The 19,031-nt window shown below is 35.5% G+C and overlaps 1 protein-coding gene and 1 long non-coding RNA gene across 3 annotated transcripts in view; one reads left to right on the top strand and one right to left on the bottom strand.

The window, feature by feature from the left end:
• LOC119865416 overlaps nucleotides 1-19,031 on the top strand; it is a 204,987-nt gene that overhangs the window by 54,537 nt on the left and 131,419 nt on the right. The window contains exons 1-2 of one of the 2 annotated variants that reach the window (XR_005377166.1): nucleotides 3,513-3,698; nucleotides 8,664-8,808. This is a non-coding gene — a long non-coding RNA (uncharacterized LOC119865416). Of the gene's footprint in view, nucleotides 1-3,512; nucleotides 3,699-8,663; nucleotides 8,809-19,031 lie in introns of those variants that run through there. The other variant, XR_005377167.1, reaches the window with a different exon arrangement.
• Nucleotides 1-19,031, bottom strand: part of CPB1 (carboxypeptidase B1) — a 34,125-nt gene that overhangs the window by 9,774 nt on the left and 5,320 nt on the right. The window contains exons 3-9 of the mRNA NM_001003005.2: nucleotides 17,182-17,306; nucleotides 9,276-9,375; nucleotides 9,087-9,188; nucleotides 8,142-8,243; nucleotides 5,224-5,334; nucleotides 5,044-5,134; nucleotides 3,991-4,193 (exon numbers count right to left, since the gene is read on the bottom strand). Of these exons, the coding sequence (NP_001003005.2) occupies nucleotides 3,991-4,193; nucleotides 5,044-5,134; nucleotides 5,224-5,334; nucleotides 8,142-8,243; nucleotides 9,087-9,188; nucleotides 9,276-9,375; nucleotides 17,182-17,306 (834 nt within the window). The remainder of the gene's footprint in view (nucleotides 1-3,990; nucleotides 4,194-5,043; nucleotides 5,135-5,223; nucleotides 5,335-8,141; nucleotides 8,244-9,086; nucleotides 9,189-9,275; nucleotides 9,376-17,181; nucleotides 17,307-19,031) is intronic.

Raw genomic sequence — 19,031 nt, 5'->3', positions numbered from 1 at the left:
GGTGGCTCATTAACTCAAATTTTAATTAAGAGATAGTGAGGTACCAGTTGTCTGGAAGGTGTTAGACTTTGGTAGCAGTTTCCTATCTTTTGGTTAAGTTTAAGAATTTTTCAGGACTGTCATCTTTCTCCTGGTTAATGAATATTTGCTCATGAAAGTATACGGCCAGAATCATAAAGACGGAGTCCTGAGAAGTTAGGCATTTCAGCTGACCACTGGAAATCCTTAGCAATGTCCAGGGACAAAGATAATAAGGTATTTGTGTGATGAAAGACTATTTGATGAATGTTCTGCAAAATGGCTACCAATATAGAACATGGTCACACAAGTGTGTATGGGTATCTGGACATTGGGGCAGTCTAGGAAATTCTTCAGGACCCAATAGCTCTGGGCCCAACAGTGCCTGTACTACTGGTGTTGGCTTAGCCAAACCTTCACTGTTTCACCTGGAAAGTGAGAAAGCGGAACCAAAGAAATTCCAGGATTTCTAGCTGTAAAATTTTGTGCTGCTTATGTAGAAATGTGGTGTGAGATGTATGCCCTGAATCAGCACTGTGGTGTAGTGTGTAGTGCATATCAGCTTCTAATTTGGTCATTCTGAGGAATGGTTCAAAATATTAGGTTGGCCAGTTATTATTCTGCATTTCCTGCTTTTGGACTTAGAAATGGCATTATGGTAATAATTGTAATTATTAAAAGTGCTACATACACCTCTTTTGGGGGAATATAGACCAAGGATTTGGAGCTTCTTCCATGCTCAATAAATAAATGCAAAGATATGGATAGGTTGAGGAGCCTTTTCAATTAAGTCTCCTAGTTTTTATTTACTCTGGCAATAATGAGGTCATACAATTCAATATTTCATTATCCTTCAGAATTTTGAAAATGTAAGTATATTCTTTATGTGGGCCTTGCAGCTTCCTTTGAAGATAGTGATACCTCCATATTGAAGAAGTCAACACTGAGGTGTTGAAGCCATTGGAAACTCACAGTAACTTTGTATTCTTTCTTTAAATAATATAGTATAAATAATATAAAAGCAGATAGCAAACTGAAAAGCATTATATATGTAAGGTATTTTTACGATTCTTCATACTTTTTACTGATCTGCAGATACATTTTTTGGTAGCTTTCTTTGTAATCTTTATTACTTCTGTTCTTTTGCTTCATTGGTCTTTTGCATTTTTCTCTCTGCCTTTCTTCCCTCTGAAGATTGTCTTATGATATAAATAATTTTCGATGATGTACATGTAAGATTTTTCATAAATGAAGCCACATACATTTTTATCATGACTCAGATATCAAATATTGCTATATATGTCCTAACTTTGGGCTGACAATGTTAATATAAGTACAGAATAATTTCCTTCAATTTAGAGTCATGTTCTCCTTGAAGCATTTTTTTGAAGCATTTTTTTTTTTTGCTACAAATATAAGCTGAAAATTTTTATAAGTGTAAAGATAAGTAAGAATCACATCTGTATCTATGCACAGAATTCTGGATAAGATAAAGCCCACTTTGCATTACTTTAAGAAATTCTGAGTTATCCATAATGTGATATAGTAAGAATGCATCTTATTAGTCTTTTCCTACTGTTAGTTTTCTATAGTCGGGTCACATATTTCTAGCTGAAAATTCATACAGAAGCACTAGATTTGGATGGAACATTTATTGTGCCTAGATAAAGGCTTTTACTTTGTTTTTCTTGATATCTTCATTAAAAATAAAAACCATGAAAAAGATAATATTTTTCTTTATGAGAGACTTATTCTCTTTTGGCATATATATATATGTATATATATGTATGTATATATGTATATATATAAATATGTATATATATATATACACACACACGCTCCTTAAACACTATGGTTATGAGTTGTTCTTGCAAAATGTGCTTAGGAAGGAAGTGAATTGGAATTATGCAAAATAAGAAAAATATGGAAAGCATCTCTAGTTATTCAAAAGATTTGAGTTGCTTTGGGGTGCTGAACTAAATTCAGATTCCCAGTGAATCAACTAATCAGATTAATATTCACCTTAGATATTACTAGTGGGATTTAAATATTTCTTTTAAGATGCTAGGCAAAATCTTAATCATAGAAAAAAATTGTTGGAAATTAAAGTAACTTTTATTTTATTTTATTTTATTTATTTTTTATTTTTGGAAATTGAAGTAACTTTTAAATCAATTAGTGTGATATACATGCAATTAAATTTTGTAGTCTAGCCACCTATCTTATTTTGCTTGGAAACGATAAAGAGTAGCATGTACTTCTTGAATTTATTAGTTTTGTGAATACAAAATTAAACATCCAAGATAGATTATTTTATATGGTTTGTGCTTTTGTTGAGAATAGATTATGAATATTTTATTGTGATATAATTGTTTATTCTACTTCTTTGCTAATTAGAATTAACTTATTCCTCAAATAAGAAAAGGTATTGAAATTTTGTAAAGCAGCTCATTTTCAGAGAACACTCTAAGTTTTTCTGTTAGCACTTGTTGTAGAATTTATGTTTGATACTAGTTATATTAAGCAATTTGGATATATTATTGTTACACTTAATGTGGTTTATAATTTTAGTTTTAATATTTTACTTCTTAACTCATTGGTGCTTAGTTATTATGGCTTTGTCTTTTTCTTTTCTGATGTGGTACAATTTAAACATATTCACATGAATAAAGCAAACAACATAGCTCCACCTTCCCTCCTCTGGGACTTAAATCTGGGATTGAAATGAGGAGCTGACCACACCCATCTCTGGGATAACAGGACTTTGAGCACCCACTGGGAACACTTAACAGATGGAGCATAATTGGAAAACTGAAATAGTTAAAGGTTCCAACTAATGATGTTTTCCTTTGTTTTTTTGGCTCTGGAGAGAGAAAATGTGAAGCTTTTTGAAAAATAGCATTTTTTTTTTAAATGAAAAGGACGTGGCCAACTATTAGCTATCAATTTTCTAAGAAGCTGAGTTATTTTTCCATTTTGCTCTTAACAAAATATTTATAGCATTACATGTTTTATTTGGTCTCTGAAAGACTGAAAGTACAAAACAACCATTTCCAGTTATTAAAGTTACCGGGTCTTCAAATTTATGCATTTAGGTAAGCCAAATATCTATGTCATTGTTTAAGTGCAACACTTTTTTTTAGCATAACTCAAATGCTTTAAATCTTACACTTGTTCTTTTAGATCACTAATCCCAACTTCTGGTAGCCAGATGTTTCATAAATTAGAAAAAAAATCGTTTGAAGGGTTCAAACCTGCTGATTTAAAAAAAAATTATGCATTGATATGTGATATTTGTTAATGTGATTGCTATAAAACTCTTGTATTACTTAACTTTTCTTGTGGTTATATCATGATTCTCTAACAAGATTGCTAGTTTTTTGAATCATGGATACTTAAATTTTTTTTTTGCATTATTTTCCATGTTTAGTAAGGACTCATTCATATCATTTGTTCATTGATTGTTTACTTCTTTGTCTCTCCTGATCAGCAGCGAACTAAGCAATTTTAGGATCTCATCGCTTAACACAGTATCAACCAAATGTGCCAAATTCCTAATGACATCTGCCATGCTCCGCCTATGTCAAATCCAGTTCAAGACAACTTGACAAAATTGACTTTCTGGTTGTGTGTGATGAAGCAACTTTGTTGATTATCCCAGATGCATCTGAAATCATCATGTGAGTTAGTATTGTGGTAAAAGCAGGAATAAGTGTACCTATTGACATTTTGAAGATTAGTGCCTAAACTGGCTTAACATGTTGGGAACTGTTTCCTGTATCAAAAGCCTATCTCTTTTAGCTAATTTATCTAGCCAATTCTGGATTCCCTGTAAATCTGTAGTACGATTTTTGCTTCTGCTATTAAATGAATCATGGAACCTTCAGAAATTGTTCTTAAATTTTTTTCTCAGGAATAGGATTTTAAAAATCTTAACAGTGAAATACCATATTTACTACCACAACTACTTACCAACTCAGCATTGTTCTCTGTGAGTTTATAATCATAGGAATAAGGGTAGAGCATCATTTGAGAGTATGAGTGGATTGTCAGATATGCTTTAATGGAAGAGAGGTTGCTGCGGATGAAATTAGCCAGGGCCTTGGTCTCTTTTTCAGACTCTGCAGCAGGTCCACAGTAAGTTTCATCACAGGGGTTCCGAGAAGCTCCAATTTCTAGAGAAACATGTTGTTAATAGAATGGTCACCTACTAAAGTTATCACAAGGCATGTTTCAAACTTTCAAATTGGAAAATTAAAAATAAGCTGTTTTTACAGGAGTCCTTATGATAATGTGGCATATATTATAAAGCATGCATGCATTTAGTCACAAGATTAGGTTGGTATGTTAGTTAAAAGCTAATAGGGGGATCCCTGGGTGGCGCAGTGGTTTGGCGCCTGCCTTTGGCCCAGGGCGCGATCCTGGAGACCCGGGATCGAATCCCACGTCGGGCTCCCGGTGCATGGAGCCTGCTTCTCCCTCTGCCTCTCTCTCTCTCTGACTATCATAAAAAAATTTAAAAAGAAAAAAAAAAGCTAATAGGATAAAAGTTGCATGTAAAATCATCAGTGTGTTCTTGTGTAGTAATATACAATGAGATCAATAATATAGAAGAAAATTATAAGTAGGAGACAAGCTAATATCCATGAGAAATTTCCTTATTACTATAATCATTTTCTGAGAGTTGAATCACAAAATTGGAATTATATCACAATTTCATTTAAATAATTTTTAAATGACTGTCTCCTCTAGATTATACATTTCGAAGTAGTAGGATTATGTCTGGATTGTTCAGTCTTGTGTTTCCAGCATCTAACACAGCTGGGAACACAATAGAGCACGTGATATTTTTTTTTTTTGAGTGAATAAATAAACTGTTTATTTTCTGTGCTTTTAGAAAGGTAGAATGCTAAAATATGAAACTTGATATTTTTTCTTGTTTTAGACACTGTTGTGTTTTCCTGTGTTATTTTTCCTCCTATGCTTTTCAACAGATTCTTGCAGAAAGGTCAATCAGATACTTACTGCACCAACCAGCATCAAAATTTCTGTTGGGGTCTGTGCCAACGCAGTTAGTTCCAGCCTGAGTGGAGCGGGTCTTTCTCCACATTCGGTTCTGAAAGTGGATGATGTGGTTAGGCCAAGTATAATAGAAAGTGGATTGGTTTTAATTTCATCAGCCCCTCTGAGTATTGGTTCATATACCTTGGTCCAGGTGTAGACGTAGCCATCAATATTGACCACAGGCAAGACATAAAAGTCTAACTTGTCGAGAAGTTCTGTCATGTGGATCTCTTGTCCATAGGTGCGAATAGCCTGTGTGTGAATTAGGAAGAGAATTTCATGGTAAAATGGAATGTGTGAGGCTACTAAAATTTACATAGACTGGATGAATGTTCACTTTGGTAATGGAAGCTATATCCCCTATTGAAGTGGACATTATTGATATTTAAGAGGCAGTTAGCAAAATATTACCCATAATTTTGGTTAAAATAGTTTCTTTTTAAGATTTTATTTATTTATTTGACAGAAAGGGAGAGAGAGAGAGTGAGAGAGCACACAAGCAGGGAGAATAGCAGGGAGAGAGGGAGAAGCAGGCTCTCCGCTGAGCAGAGAGCCTGACATGGGGCTGGATTCCAGGACCCTGGGATCATGACCTGAGCTGAAGACAGATGTTTAACCAACTGAGCCACCAAGGCCCCCCGAAATAGTTGTTTTTAATCCTTCTCTGTTTCCAGGATATTCTATCTATATATAACTCACATAATTATTTATTTAACTTTTTACTATAAAGATGGCCAAAGATTTAATAAAATTAAATACTTTTAAGAAACATATATTCACTTTGTAGTAGTAACTGCAATATTTTTTTTTTCAAAGTCAGTAGGATATGAGGGCAAGACTTATTTTCAGTAAGTAAAAAATGTCTATGGATGGCTGTGCATGTTTCTGATATCATCTAGAAATTATTTAACTTTTATGAAACCTCCTGTAGATAGTCTCACTAGAGAGAGTATCCAGGAAGGAAGAAGAATGAGAAAGCCTCCCATTATGAAGTGAGCTCACACTGATGGATTTTGGGTGGCTCTCACCAAGGCTCTAGGCTGCATAATCATGAAAGTCTCCTTCTTACTCTTCTATATTGAGTAAGGAACCCTGTTAAGAGACTAGTACTCTCTGCTAAGCAATGTGGACATTTCTCTATGAATGAAGGAACTCATGCTCATTCCATTTATTATGTTCTTTCACTCATAGTTCCTCAGCTCCAGGATCATATTAAACCTAAATTCAACTCTTTCCTGAATAGACTTAAAAATATTTAAGGCTTCCATATATTAATAGTTTTTATCTACTTTTCATGACTCTTTAAAATGCATGATCTTTAGGCTGGAAAAGCTATAGAACCATGTTCTTTTAGTGGTCTAATCTTGGTGATAACCAAAATAATGATAAAAGTTTTTTCCTTCTGTACAGCAGATGGTGAGATATCCATTGAAGTTAAATGGTTAGAATTGGATACAAAACATGTCTAGAAACCAAGATCATGACAAATAGATACAGAAGTGTTTCACACAAAAGACAGTATATTGTATATAATAATATTCTTATATTTTAGAAGTACTTCAGTATTTTAAACTTTTATTTTATTTTATTATTTTACTTATTTATGATAGTCACAGAGAGAGAGAGAGAGAGAGAGAGAGAGGCAGAGACATAGACAGAGGGAGAAGCAGGCTCCATGCAGGGAGCCCAACATGGGATTCGATCCTGGGTCTCCAGGATCACGCCCCCGGCCAAAGGCAGGCGCTAAACCGCTGCACCACCCAGGGATCCCAGTATTTTAAACTTTTAATTTTGAAGTGATTTTAGGCTTAGAGAAGAGTTGCAAATACAAGGAATTCCCATATACCCTTCACTCAGCTTCCCCTAATGTTATCATCTTACTTAACCATGGTACAATGATAAAAGGGAAGGAATTAACATTGGTACAATAATATAAATTAAACTATGGGTTTTATTTAAAGTTCACAGCTTTTCCACTGTTACCCTTTTTCTGTGCTAGGATACAATATACAGTCCCACATTGCACTGGTTGTCACGTCTCTGTAGTCTCCTCTTTTCTGTGAGAGTTCTTCAGTCTTTCCTTGTCTTTTATGATTTTGACCGTGTTCCGGAGTACTGGTCTGTTTGCTTTGCAGAAAGTCCCTTAATTTGAATTTGTCTCATTTTTTTTATGATTAGAAGAAGGCTTTATGAATTTTGAGGAATGATACCATACAGATGATGTGTCTTTTCAGTACATAATATCAGGGGGTTCGTGATACTGATTGTCTTTATGGTGGTGATGTTATTGGTGATGTTAATCTTGATCCCTTGGTTAAGTTTCTGCTAAGTTTCTCCACTGTAAAGTTTGCCTTTGTAATTTTGTACATATTTTTGGGGAGATACTTTGAGACTGCAAATATACCATTTGTCCTTGAACTTTCACTCATTAATTTTTGCAAACATACGTAGGTTTTCATGAAATGGTTATTGCCCTTGTGTTCTAATGATAATTTTCTGGCTTGTTCATTGTTTGTACATCCTTAGTTGTAATTGTTCTTTAAGAGAAAGTTGTTCCTTCTCTCCCTTTTATTTATTTATCGAATAATTTATCTGTATCAATATGGGCTCATGGATATTTTAAAAATTCAGCTAAAGGGCTTTTACATATATTTTATTATTAGAATTATAAGGAATGAAAAACAGTATCATTTGCAGTAGGGACTGCCATGTATCGTTTTCTTCTTTTTTTTCTGAAGTATACAATGATTATTGTTCAGAAGATAATGATCAAGCTAGTGGTTTATCCACAATCATTAACTTTTAAATGATCTATGTAGTATACTGCTGGTTTCAGACGAGTCAAATCTAAATAAATACAATTTGATAACTGTCTTAAAATCTTACCTTACAACGGTCTCTTGTGAAAGTTGAAACTAATACCCAGAAATGGAAACTTGGAATTATGAGTTTTTTCTGTGTTATTATTCTCTCTTATTATAGCTAGATTATAAGAAATTGACTTAAACAAAAAATATTTTCTACTTCCCTCGGCCAAAAATTGTTCTACATAGACTGACCTCTCTCACAAACCATTGGCAAAATGCAGGGGAAATCCATTCTCTGGCATGGAAACCACAGTCCATGAAAATGGCAGGCTTATTTTGTCCAGCTTTGCCAACCTATTGCAAACAAAAGGAAAAGGGAAATGGTGATTTATCACATTCAGAGGTTAACATTCACAGCCCTTCTGGGCTTTGGATTCAACAGGTGAAACTTGATAGCAGCAAGAGATATATCCCGTGATTAAATTAAAACATAATACTAGCACAGTATGTTCTTGCCTCTAGATACAATGTTTGAGCTGAAGGCTTACATGGCTGTTTATTATTTTTATTAAGCTTGACAAGCTCATATTTTCAGAAGATGCTGATTACCCTGCTTAATTGTACTCACGTGGAGGTTATTTTCAGCTGCTATTATTAGGTGACATGACCAAGACAACTGGATGAGTAATTAGAAGTAATCATGATTGTTGCTAATCTTGTAAGAATTTTTCCTTCTTTCCCACTTACTCCTTGTCTTTTTATTTTCTTCATTAGAATTACATGACAAAAATGGCATTAGAGGATGACAGAAACAAATCGTTGATACGCTTTGTAATGTTGTCTGATAGACGTGAAGTTTATGAACCTCTTTAGCAAATGGATTTGCAAACAACATCTGGGAGAGAAGAATTTCATCAAGGTAGGTGATCATTTACATTGCTTACAGGAATGTGGTTAAATTTATAGGACTTCTCTTATTTTATTGCATTTTCCTTTTGAATAAATCAAAATAATGATTTAAAAATCCACATATGATAAAAGAAGCTGGGGAATCTGTTTGATTCCCTGGGGCATATAGGCAGGGAAAGAGTTATAACAATGTTTGGGATGAGCATGTCTGGGAAACAGATGTTAATGTGTTAGAATTCATTGATTTAAAGCCTTGAGACATGGCAAGGTCATGGTTAAAATAATTACCTTGAGGAGGTATATAGTGCGTCCTTCAAATGTGGTTCCGATGGATCTGCGAGAGATAAGGTCTGGATTCTCACTGGTGACTTGTTGGGTCCAAGCCTCTATCTACCAATGCAACCATTTGTGGATTAATGTGCCATTCTTAGTTCAATTCCCAAAGAAATGTCTGTCTAAATAATATGCACGTCATACCGTTTCCCATCTGTTGTACTTCTCATAACTGTGTCCAGTTGCACGGACCTGGCTGTCAAACTGACCTTCCAGCACCAATCTCAGGTTGTTTATCAATACCCTGTAATAAACCAAAGGAGATGCTCCTTTGAACGTAAGAGTGTTTCACAGTGAACATACGCAACAAACCAGAGTCACTGCTTTAGTAAATGGTGCAAAAAACTCTCCACTGAGTCACATGTGTCCTCTTATTGTTCCTGATGCCCTTTAACCTGAGCTGCTCATCACAAAGAGTGAATATATCATTGGATAGTGCGAGCAAGGCAGGCCCTTTCTCAGCCTAAGCTGGACATATTTAGGTGTCCTTAGATCCTAAATTCATAAAATGGTTTTCTCTGGTACATGGGGTATTTTGGATGGGGACCTTAGGTTGTCACACTAAAATATGCACCTGAGCCCTATCTGTGGTCTTTCTTCCTCAGGAATTTCCTGTTTTTAGCACTAAAAGTCCCATGTCCTTGGAACGAGTCAGTCCCAGGTAAACTGGGATAGTTGGTCACTTGAGGGCCTTTCTCCAGGTTTTGAGAAAAATATCTTGATGGATGGAAATACAGAAATATTAATAAACTAAACATTTATTAGGCAAAAAATGCTGGGTTTAAAGAACTAGTTTCTGCTTGCTTGTCTTTTGGCTAGTTTAAAGTAACCAAAGAGTGATTCTGGAGCAACGTAATATGAAAATTGGTGACAGATCTTTGAGGCCTGCTTATTTCTTAGATTGTTCAGGTGAAAATTTCTGTTAAAAAAGACAGGCTGGAAGGTGTGGATATATGTGACTTCATTTGTCTTTGCTACTGTTGAGTGGAAAGTATGTTCTGAAGGAACAAAATTTTATGAACATTAATGTCCTTGATCACAGCATTGTGAATATTACGTACAGAAGCTAGTTTGCAGAAACTTCTATTATCCACAGTCAAGCCTTGAAATGTTTTTATCTGACACACAGAAAATTGTAGCCACACATCAAAAGTCTACTTCTCCTGTGGCTGCCCCAAGGGCATTCTGATGAAGTATGTCAGGGACATCCTCTGAACCTCCCTCCTAGTCTCTCCTTCATTTGGTTAACTTGGGAATGAACTTGTCTGTTTATGGAAAAATGCAATAAATTAATGCTAAATGATATTTGCTTCCTAGCAAAAGGCAAAATACTATTTTAAAGTCTTAACTGTATTAAGGTGGTATTAAAAAGAAAAGGGAAAGGAGGAGATTTAAAAATTTAGCTTGTAGAAAGAAAATTTCTCCTTGAGCAGCCATCAGCATTTTGTTAGTGTATTAATATCTATGGCTGCTGTAAATTACCACAGATGTGGTGTAAAACAACACGAATTGATTATTTTACAGTTCTGTAGGCTAGAAGTCCACCTGTCTCAATGGGCTAAAATCAGAATGGCAGTAAGGATGTACTTTCTAGAAGTTCTAGGGGAGATTCTGATTCCTTGTCCTTTCCAGCTGCAAGAGGCTGCCCAGGTTCCTTGGCTTTTTGCCCTTTTCTTTTAACTTTGAAGTCAGCAACAGCAGCTCCAGTCCTTTGTCACATCACTCTGACCTCCTCTTTGCCGCCCTCTGCTCCTTGTGAAGACCCTGTTATCATGTTGGACCTATCTGGACAATCTGGGATAATCTATTTTAACTTTAACTGCTTATCAAACTTAATTCCATCTACAACCCTAACTCCTCTTTACCATGTAATGTGACATATTCAGGTATTCTGGGGATTAGGATATAGACATTTGGGGGGTCCCATAATTCTGCCTGCTATAGTTAGGCATTGTCATAATACCAAAGATTGTAGTAAGTGCTATAATTATATTCAGCACCCAGATTGGATCGCTAGGGGATAGGACAGAAGTAGAAGGAATCCAGAATTGGGAATCAAAAGGTCAGGGGTAGTAGTTTTGCCTAACTTGTAAGTTGATTTCAGATAAATCATTTAATCTCTGGTCTTACTTTTATAATTTTTAGAATGGGGCATTTGATTAGCTGGTATTAAGTCTCCTTTACAGTTCTAAAATGCAGTGGCTTGACTCAAATCTATAGGCCTTGGTCATGGATGTCTTTTGAGGCTTATTAAAAATTTTTTTTAACTAAAATGCCGGTTACCATAAACTTCATAAAGTCCAGGAAAACACCTAGAATAGATAGTTCAGGAAAATGATTTTCAAATATGACATTTATAAAAATAAAAACAAACTAAAACCAAAGCAAAACAAGAAGAAGAGAAACCTTAAAAAGAAAACAAAAAATGTCAACTGGCCAAAATCTTTTTTTTTTTTTTTTTAAGATTTTGTTTATTTATTCATGAGAGACACACAGAGAGAGGTAGAGACATAGGCAGGGGGAGAAGCAGGTCCTCGGGGGAAGCCTGATGCAGGACTAGATCTCAGGACCCTGGGATCATGACCTGAGCTAAAGGCAGATGCACAACCACTGAGCCACCCAGGTGCCCCTCAACTGGCCAAAATCTTAATGAAAACTGATATATTCCCAAATCATCAGTTTGAAAGAACAAATCCTGCATAACAAAGATGAACTTCTCGGGCTGAATGACAGAATTTAAACTCCAAGAAGAAATGGTAAGTGTGGGATGCCTGGGTGGCTCAGTGGTTGAGCATCTGCCTTTGGCCCAGGGTGTGATCCTGGGAACTGGGATTGAGTCCCCCTTTCGGCCTGTGTCTCTGCCTTTCTCTCTGTGTCTCTCATGAAAAAATGAATAAAATCTTTAAAAAAAATAGAAATGGTAAGCGACATCTACTTTCACTTTAACAGGATTTTTCATTGTCAGTGAGTGAGTACAATATCATCTAGGTCACATGGCTTGTTAGTGGGTGCCCAGAGTAAAGAAATCATCACTTAAATGCTCCCAGGCATTTCACAGCCTCAAGACATTCAATAGACAACTGTATCCAAGACCATAACCATGGCCAGCTCTGATCTATCAGGAACCAGCTGAGTAGAGGGGGCATTGACCTTCCACAGCATATTGCTATCCTTTCTCTGCACCTAATATTTAAATTCACATTCTTTAGGAGAATCAGTGACTATATAGGGATTAATCTTTTGTTTGGTAGTTAGATGAGACATTCTGTTAGAGTTATTACTGTTTAACTATTAGACCTTTACATAAATAATCAGGGCGAAGAAGCATAAAACAAAACAAAACAAAACAAAACAAAACAAAACAACCTGTTAATTTAAGCTGACACCCAGGAGTAAAAGTACTCTCTAGAAAGTTGCAAAATAACATCAGATTGAGGCTAAAATGTGGTGCTAACTTTCGCCTGAAGCCAGGGGATTGACCTCAAATGATCCTTTCTAGCCTTGTGATTATTTGATTTTATTAGATTTAGGACAAAGCACTACTTTAGCTATATTACAAATATTATTACTAAATAATGAGCTTCTATTCTAGGAGATTAAAGCAATGCCTCTTAATGTAATAGGACTGTATTACAGCTCCAAAATACAGAGGCATGTATACTATTTTATACTTTTATATGTTCTTTTTATAGTGCTATTCAACCTCTTTTTTATAAACATGCAGGCAAATTAGATAACAGGAACTCCCAGCAAAACAAGGAACAGAATATCTGAGAAGGAGAGAAATGATTCACTTTTCTCCCCTTATAGATTCTTGAAAAAGGAGTATTTGGTTAGTTCCTCTACTACATTTCCATCGCTATTGAAGAACACTGTTATGTACCCATTGCTGTTCAAGGACATGTTCCTTAGTGTGAAATACACAGGAAAATAATGTTATAGAAAGTTACTAACAGTCTCTCCCTAGATTGGATAGGGCAAAGACAACCTTCCTGCAGTTTGTAGGAAGGCATTCTGTGAAAGCCTGTCCACCAAAAGGTCTGTCAGTGTGGCTTCAGAACAGTAAATTGGAGATTTGCACCATCCTGTTCCTAGTCTTTCTGTGCTTAAGGGTGAGACATAAGCATAAGAAGGCAGTTATTTTTCTTGGTGCAACACATTTTGAAATTTTTTTCCCATGGTAACTCAAACTGGTTAAAGCTGCCAAAGTGATACAAGTCTTGGTGAAGAGGGATGGAACCATGGAAAAATTTGCAAAGCTATTTTGGTGGAACTAGTGCAGTAGATGGTTCCTGTTGGAAATAAACACAACTACAAAATCTTGCCAGCAGGAAACTGTCTAAATACAAATTAGTTACCATATGAGGTAATAATGGAATACACAGGGACTACTTGCAGCCCCAGCAAGGATATTGCTGGTGTGTTTCTCTGGGGTTTCTAGGGACTTACTATTATTTAATATTTAGAAAATTGTGTGCTACAAGAGTGCTAAGCAGTGAACAGAGAAGCAAAAATTAACAAAAGCTTAGCTCTTGGGTAATAGCCTATGTTCTAGGTGAGACAACATTCACACCCAATTCCCAAAAAGTTTATCTACTAAAAGAGGATGTGAATTTTCCACCTGATAAAGGGAGATTGATATATGATTAGAAGCCATTTTTCTACTTTGTGATATAGGTAGAATTAGGACATCATTCAGGTAGCTAGGGTTAGCTTGTGGTCTCTGATATCCCTTTTGTTTTTCCTCAAAGAATTATAAGGAAACTGTCATTTAAAAACTATTACTGAAGGCTCCTACAGGCTAGGATTTTAGACGTTCTTCCTAGTGTTGTAAGAAGAGCAAAAAGTCACAGACATGAATCTTAATCAAATTTTGAAACTTAACTGTATTATATCTTTGTTTTAAAAAGACAGTCAATTCTTAAGGTCATATTTTGACACTTCCCTCAGGCAGAAGCAGATAGCTAAGCTATATGAAGCATGATAATGGGGTTAAACAAGGCAATTTCCTTTGACCTTTAAAAAATGTATTATCTCTCTCTGTACAGTAGGAAACCATAGCAGCATTCAGTAATGGTAATATCAGTTGCAATTTACTTATATATTGTTTTAGTTCATCTTCACGGTCCTTTGAGAGAAGCATTATATCTTTAAGGAAACTGAAGTTCAGAAAAATTAAGCAATTATCTAAGGTCACACATCCAGGAAGTTGCAGAGCTAGGATTTGAATCCGGTCTATTTTTCTCCAGGGCATTTACTTGTTGTGTGATGTTGCACAGACATTATAGATAATGATTCTGATGTATTCACTAGCATAAATACTATTCTATATTTTTAAGATGTGAAAAACAAGACAAAATTTCTGTTAAAAAATTTTAAGTTACGTTTACTCAAAATAAAATGAAGACTTGAGCTTGTCTTGAGGTGTTGGGTAAACATTTGAATGTTCAGAACTGGAGCTTGACATTGCCTCTTTGCTTCTTACTGATCTACTTCCTGGAGGAAGAACTCTGTTTTAGATGAGAGATCTCATCTTTCTTCCCTCTAGTGCAAATGCTTCCAGGTTAGCATGGTCTCTCCCAGTTTTAAGCTTACCATAGTCTGTTTGCTGCCTAGAGTATGATTTTTTCTTTTCTTTGGCTAACTGGCTTATCTTTAGGTTCTCAGCTGAAGCCTCATTTCCTCTGGTGGCCTTCCCTGATTCTTTAGAGTTGGTCATTTCCCCTTATCTCCAGCTCTTTACTCTTCTTGACATGTATTACATTATTTTGCTACTTTTTGTATAAAGTTTGTTTTCTTCTGAAGGAAGTGGGGCCATATCTGTCCTTTTTGGTACTTGGTATATGTAGGCACTTCCTACCTATTTGTTGAATCAACAATGGACAACTGCTTGTACTTAGGAAGGCATTCTTATCTGAAAAGGCTTAGATGGACCAGTGTGGTATTTGGGGAGAGGAGACATGGGCTGGTCAGCTTAGCCAACTTTAGTCTAGGCCTTTAGGGAATCACTTTCCTTTATTTCAGTCCTTCTTTCCATAACTTCTACCATTAGAGATAGTGGGAGAGCTGTAGGGGGTTGAAGGACAGAAGAACCATCGAGTCTGACCCTATTATTGTCCTTAATCTCAAAGGAGTGTGAGGAAGAAAAACAAAGCTGGAGGTATCACAATTCCAGTTTTCAAGTTATATTACAAAGCAGTAGTAATTAAAACAGTATGGTAATTGCATAAAAATAGACACATAGATTATAACAGAAAACCTAGAAATAAACCCACAATTATATATGGTCAATTAATCTTTGACAAAAGAGGTATGGATATACAGTGGGAAAAAGACAGTCTCTTCAACAAATGGTATTGAGAAAACTGGACAGCTACATGCAAAAGAATGAAATTGGACCACTTTCTTTCACCATACACAAAAATCAACTCAAAATGGATTAAAAATCTAGTATGAGACCCAAAACCATAAAAATCCTTGAAGAGGGCATAGCCATTAATCTCTCTGACATTGGGTCTAGCAACATTTCTCTAACTATGTCTCCTGAGTCAAGGGAAATAAAAACAAAAATAAACTATAGGGGATGTATCAAAATAAAAAGTTTCTGCACACCGAAGGAAATAATTAACAAAACTAAAAGGTAACCTGGAGAATGGGATATTTGCAAATGACATATCCGATAAAAGGTTAGTATCCAATTTATATAAAGAACTGATACAACTGAATACTGAAAAAGCAAATAATCCAATTAAAAGTTGGGGAGAAGACATGGACAGACATTTCCCCAAAGAAGATATCTAGATAGACAACAGCCACATGAAAAGATGCTCAACCGCATTCATCATCAGAGAAATGCAATAAAAACTACAGTGAGAGACCATGTCACATTTATCAAAATGGCTAAAATAAAAAACGTAAGAAACCACAATTGTTGGCGAGAATATGAAGAAGAAGGAACCTACTTGCACTGTTGATGGAAATACAAATTAGTGCAACCATTGTGGAAAAACAGTATAGAGTTTCCTCAAAAAATTAAAAATAGAACTATTCTATGATCTAAAAATCACACTACTAGGTATTTACCCCCAAAATACAAAAATACTAGTTCAAAGGGATGCAAGAACTCTACATTTATTGTGATATTACTTAAAATAGCCAAATTATGGAAGCATCCCAAGTGTCCATTGATAGATGATGGATGAAGAAGATGTGGCATATATATCTATATATCTATATATAACATACACACATAAATACAAATATATATATATATATATGAATATTACTCAGCTATAAAAAAGAATGAAATCTTGCCACTTGCAACAACATGGTTAGAGCTAGTGTATAATGCTAAGTGAAATAAGCCAGTCAGAGAAAGACAAATACCATGTGTGGAATTTAAGAAACAAAACAAACTAACAAAGGAAAAACAAGAGAGAGAGAGAGAAACAAACCAAAAAACAGACTCTTAACTATAAAGAACAAACTGATGGTTACCAGAGGGAAGGTAGGTGGGGGAATGGAGGAAATAGGGGATGGGATTAAAGAGTACACTTACCATGATGAAAAAAATCAAATGATAAAAAAATATGAATAATTGGTCAAGTTGAAATAAATATTTATTGAATCCACACACACAAAATTAGGAGCATGGGGAGTCCTTAGAGCTCATAATAGGTTTGGCTGCTCACTTGGAAAGAAGACTTGATATGATTTGGGACTGAAACTGTGTCTAGCTGATAATAGAGTGTTCACTGGGTTGCCCTATGGTCTATATATCATTTGTAAACCAGTAGTAGGTCAGGTATCATGCTGAATTGGGGTTCAAGAGTCAAATCCATTTTTTTTTATTAGAGCAAGAACTAAATACGAGATCTATCAGGCTTAAAGTCTTAAAATTGGAATCCCGGGCCAGTTTTGCCACAATCTATTTGTGGGCTCCAGGGGAGCCATGGTCTTGGTCTTCCTTTCACTTTCCCAGGATTATTCAGAGGCTCAGATGAGAGCATACATGGGAGAGAATTTTAATAGCTATAAAACATAAACTTACTCATAGTGTAGTTCATTCTGCTTCAGAAAATCCTCCACCGTCAAAATGTCTTCTGCTTTAACCCGGAAGTCAGCTGTACTGTGAGGTTTGATTTGTGTGACAGAATCTGGTTTCCAGAAGTCAATCTGAATAAGGAGTAAGATACATTGTATTTGACACCTCTAATTCAATGGGTGAATTATCATCAGCAAGCGCACTATTACTCTACTCCATTGAGTTCTTTTCAAACTCAAATTATCCATGAAATCTCTTAAAAATGTCTCCTTTGAGTGAACAAGAATTGGGACCAAGCAGTTAGATATCAATAAAAATGTTTATACATACATACATGGCCTTAATTGATTATCATCAAGCATGAAAAACATATAATTATTTCCCATAATGCTAGTTAATTTCAGTATTCTATAAATGATTCTTTTCTATTTATTGATTTTCTGGAGCAGTTACTTATTGTGATAGCAGTGTTTGTGGTAATGGATAAATGTGCTGAATGAATGATGATGAATTAACTGGAGCCACAAAATTTAATAGAAAGGAACTGATTTTTCCTTTTTTTTACTTTATTTGATTTATTTAATTAATTCGTACTTGGAACTCAGCACTGTGAGTGTCATAGTAATGTGCAGAACCAGGATCTGCATCTCTGACCTGTGGAGGAGATATTTTGGAAAGGAAAATGTATTCTCCCCAGTGGTCATCTTGGCATCATGACCAGAAACAAAATGCTCTCAAAGATCCAGACATTTTTATTTGTTCAATTATTCATCAGCTGTTGTTAAGGACCTACAATATGCTAGGCTCTGTGCCTGAGACTAGGAATACACTAGTGAGCAAATCAAATATAGCTTCTGTCCTTTTGGAGGAGATTTTAGAGAAAATTATGCACAAAAATAACCAAATAACATATTTGATAATTCTAGTGTTTTTCTTTGTTGGTGTGGGGTTTCAAATATCCTTTTTCCATGGAAAAAAATTAACCAAGGATGTGTTGCCTCTCTCAGGTTTCTGTTTTCTTGTTTCTTCCTTGAGCAGGAGAAAGTCCTGCAAGCTTGGGGTGAGCTTAATGGTGGGTCTTTCTCTGCCCCTGTGTCTCACCCGATCCCTGTTTAGGTGTTTATAAGCTAGTCTCAGGTTGGAGATGTGACAGGTGATATTTAAGACCATTGCTTGGAGACTTAGAAGGGAGTTGGGAAAGACTTAGAGGTCATTTAGTAGAAACTAATCAGATACGATATTAAGATGACTCAATTTCAGATGCACTTGCCTGTGAAGAATCCAATAACCTATATCCTGTTCTGGTAATCTTTAGACCACTGTAGATGTCTAGTGGGTGCTGTATCATGAGTCGGGGCCATAGGGAATATCAGGGCAGTAGGAGGCAGAGACATTAGGACAATATCAGAAGGGATTCCAGAAGAAAAATGTGAGTGTGGTTGTCACTAATGTGTTGAAAGGAGACAGTATTGATGATTTGATATGGATTGGCTACACAATGTGATTTAGTGAGTCAAAGATGAGAGGATAAGGATGAAAAGTTAAAAAATAGTGGGGAAAGTATAAAGACATGCCATGATAATAACAGAGAAAGCAAGGGGCTGGTGATAAATTCTAGTTAGCCAACATTGTAAAGAGGAGAGCAATAAAGACAAGCATGTAATAGGAGAAAGCATGTTTTTAAAAGTTAACTCTGTGCTTCTAATAAATGCTTGTCATTCCAAGGTAGGATGGAACAAGGATGTGTATCTTTATTATAGACACAGAGGTTTAGAATTGGTAAAGTGCGTAATGTCCTCCAAACATTTGTAGGCAACTTGACAGTGCTCCACCCATACATAATGCTGGGACCTTTC

Source organism: Canis lupus, chromosome 23, assembly GCF_011100685.1.
Source record: "Canis lupus familiaris isolate Mischka breed German Shepherd chromosome 23, alternate assembly UU_Cfam_GSD_1.0, whole genome shotgun sequence".
In the NCBI taxonomy this organism is placed as follows: Eukaryota; Metazoa; Chordata; class Mammalia; order Carnivora; family Canidae; genus Canis; species Canis lupus.
This window is presented reverse-complemented; position numbering and strand designations above follow the sequence as displayed.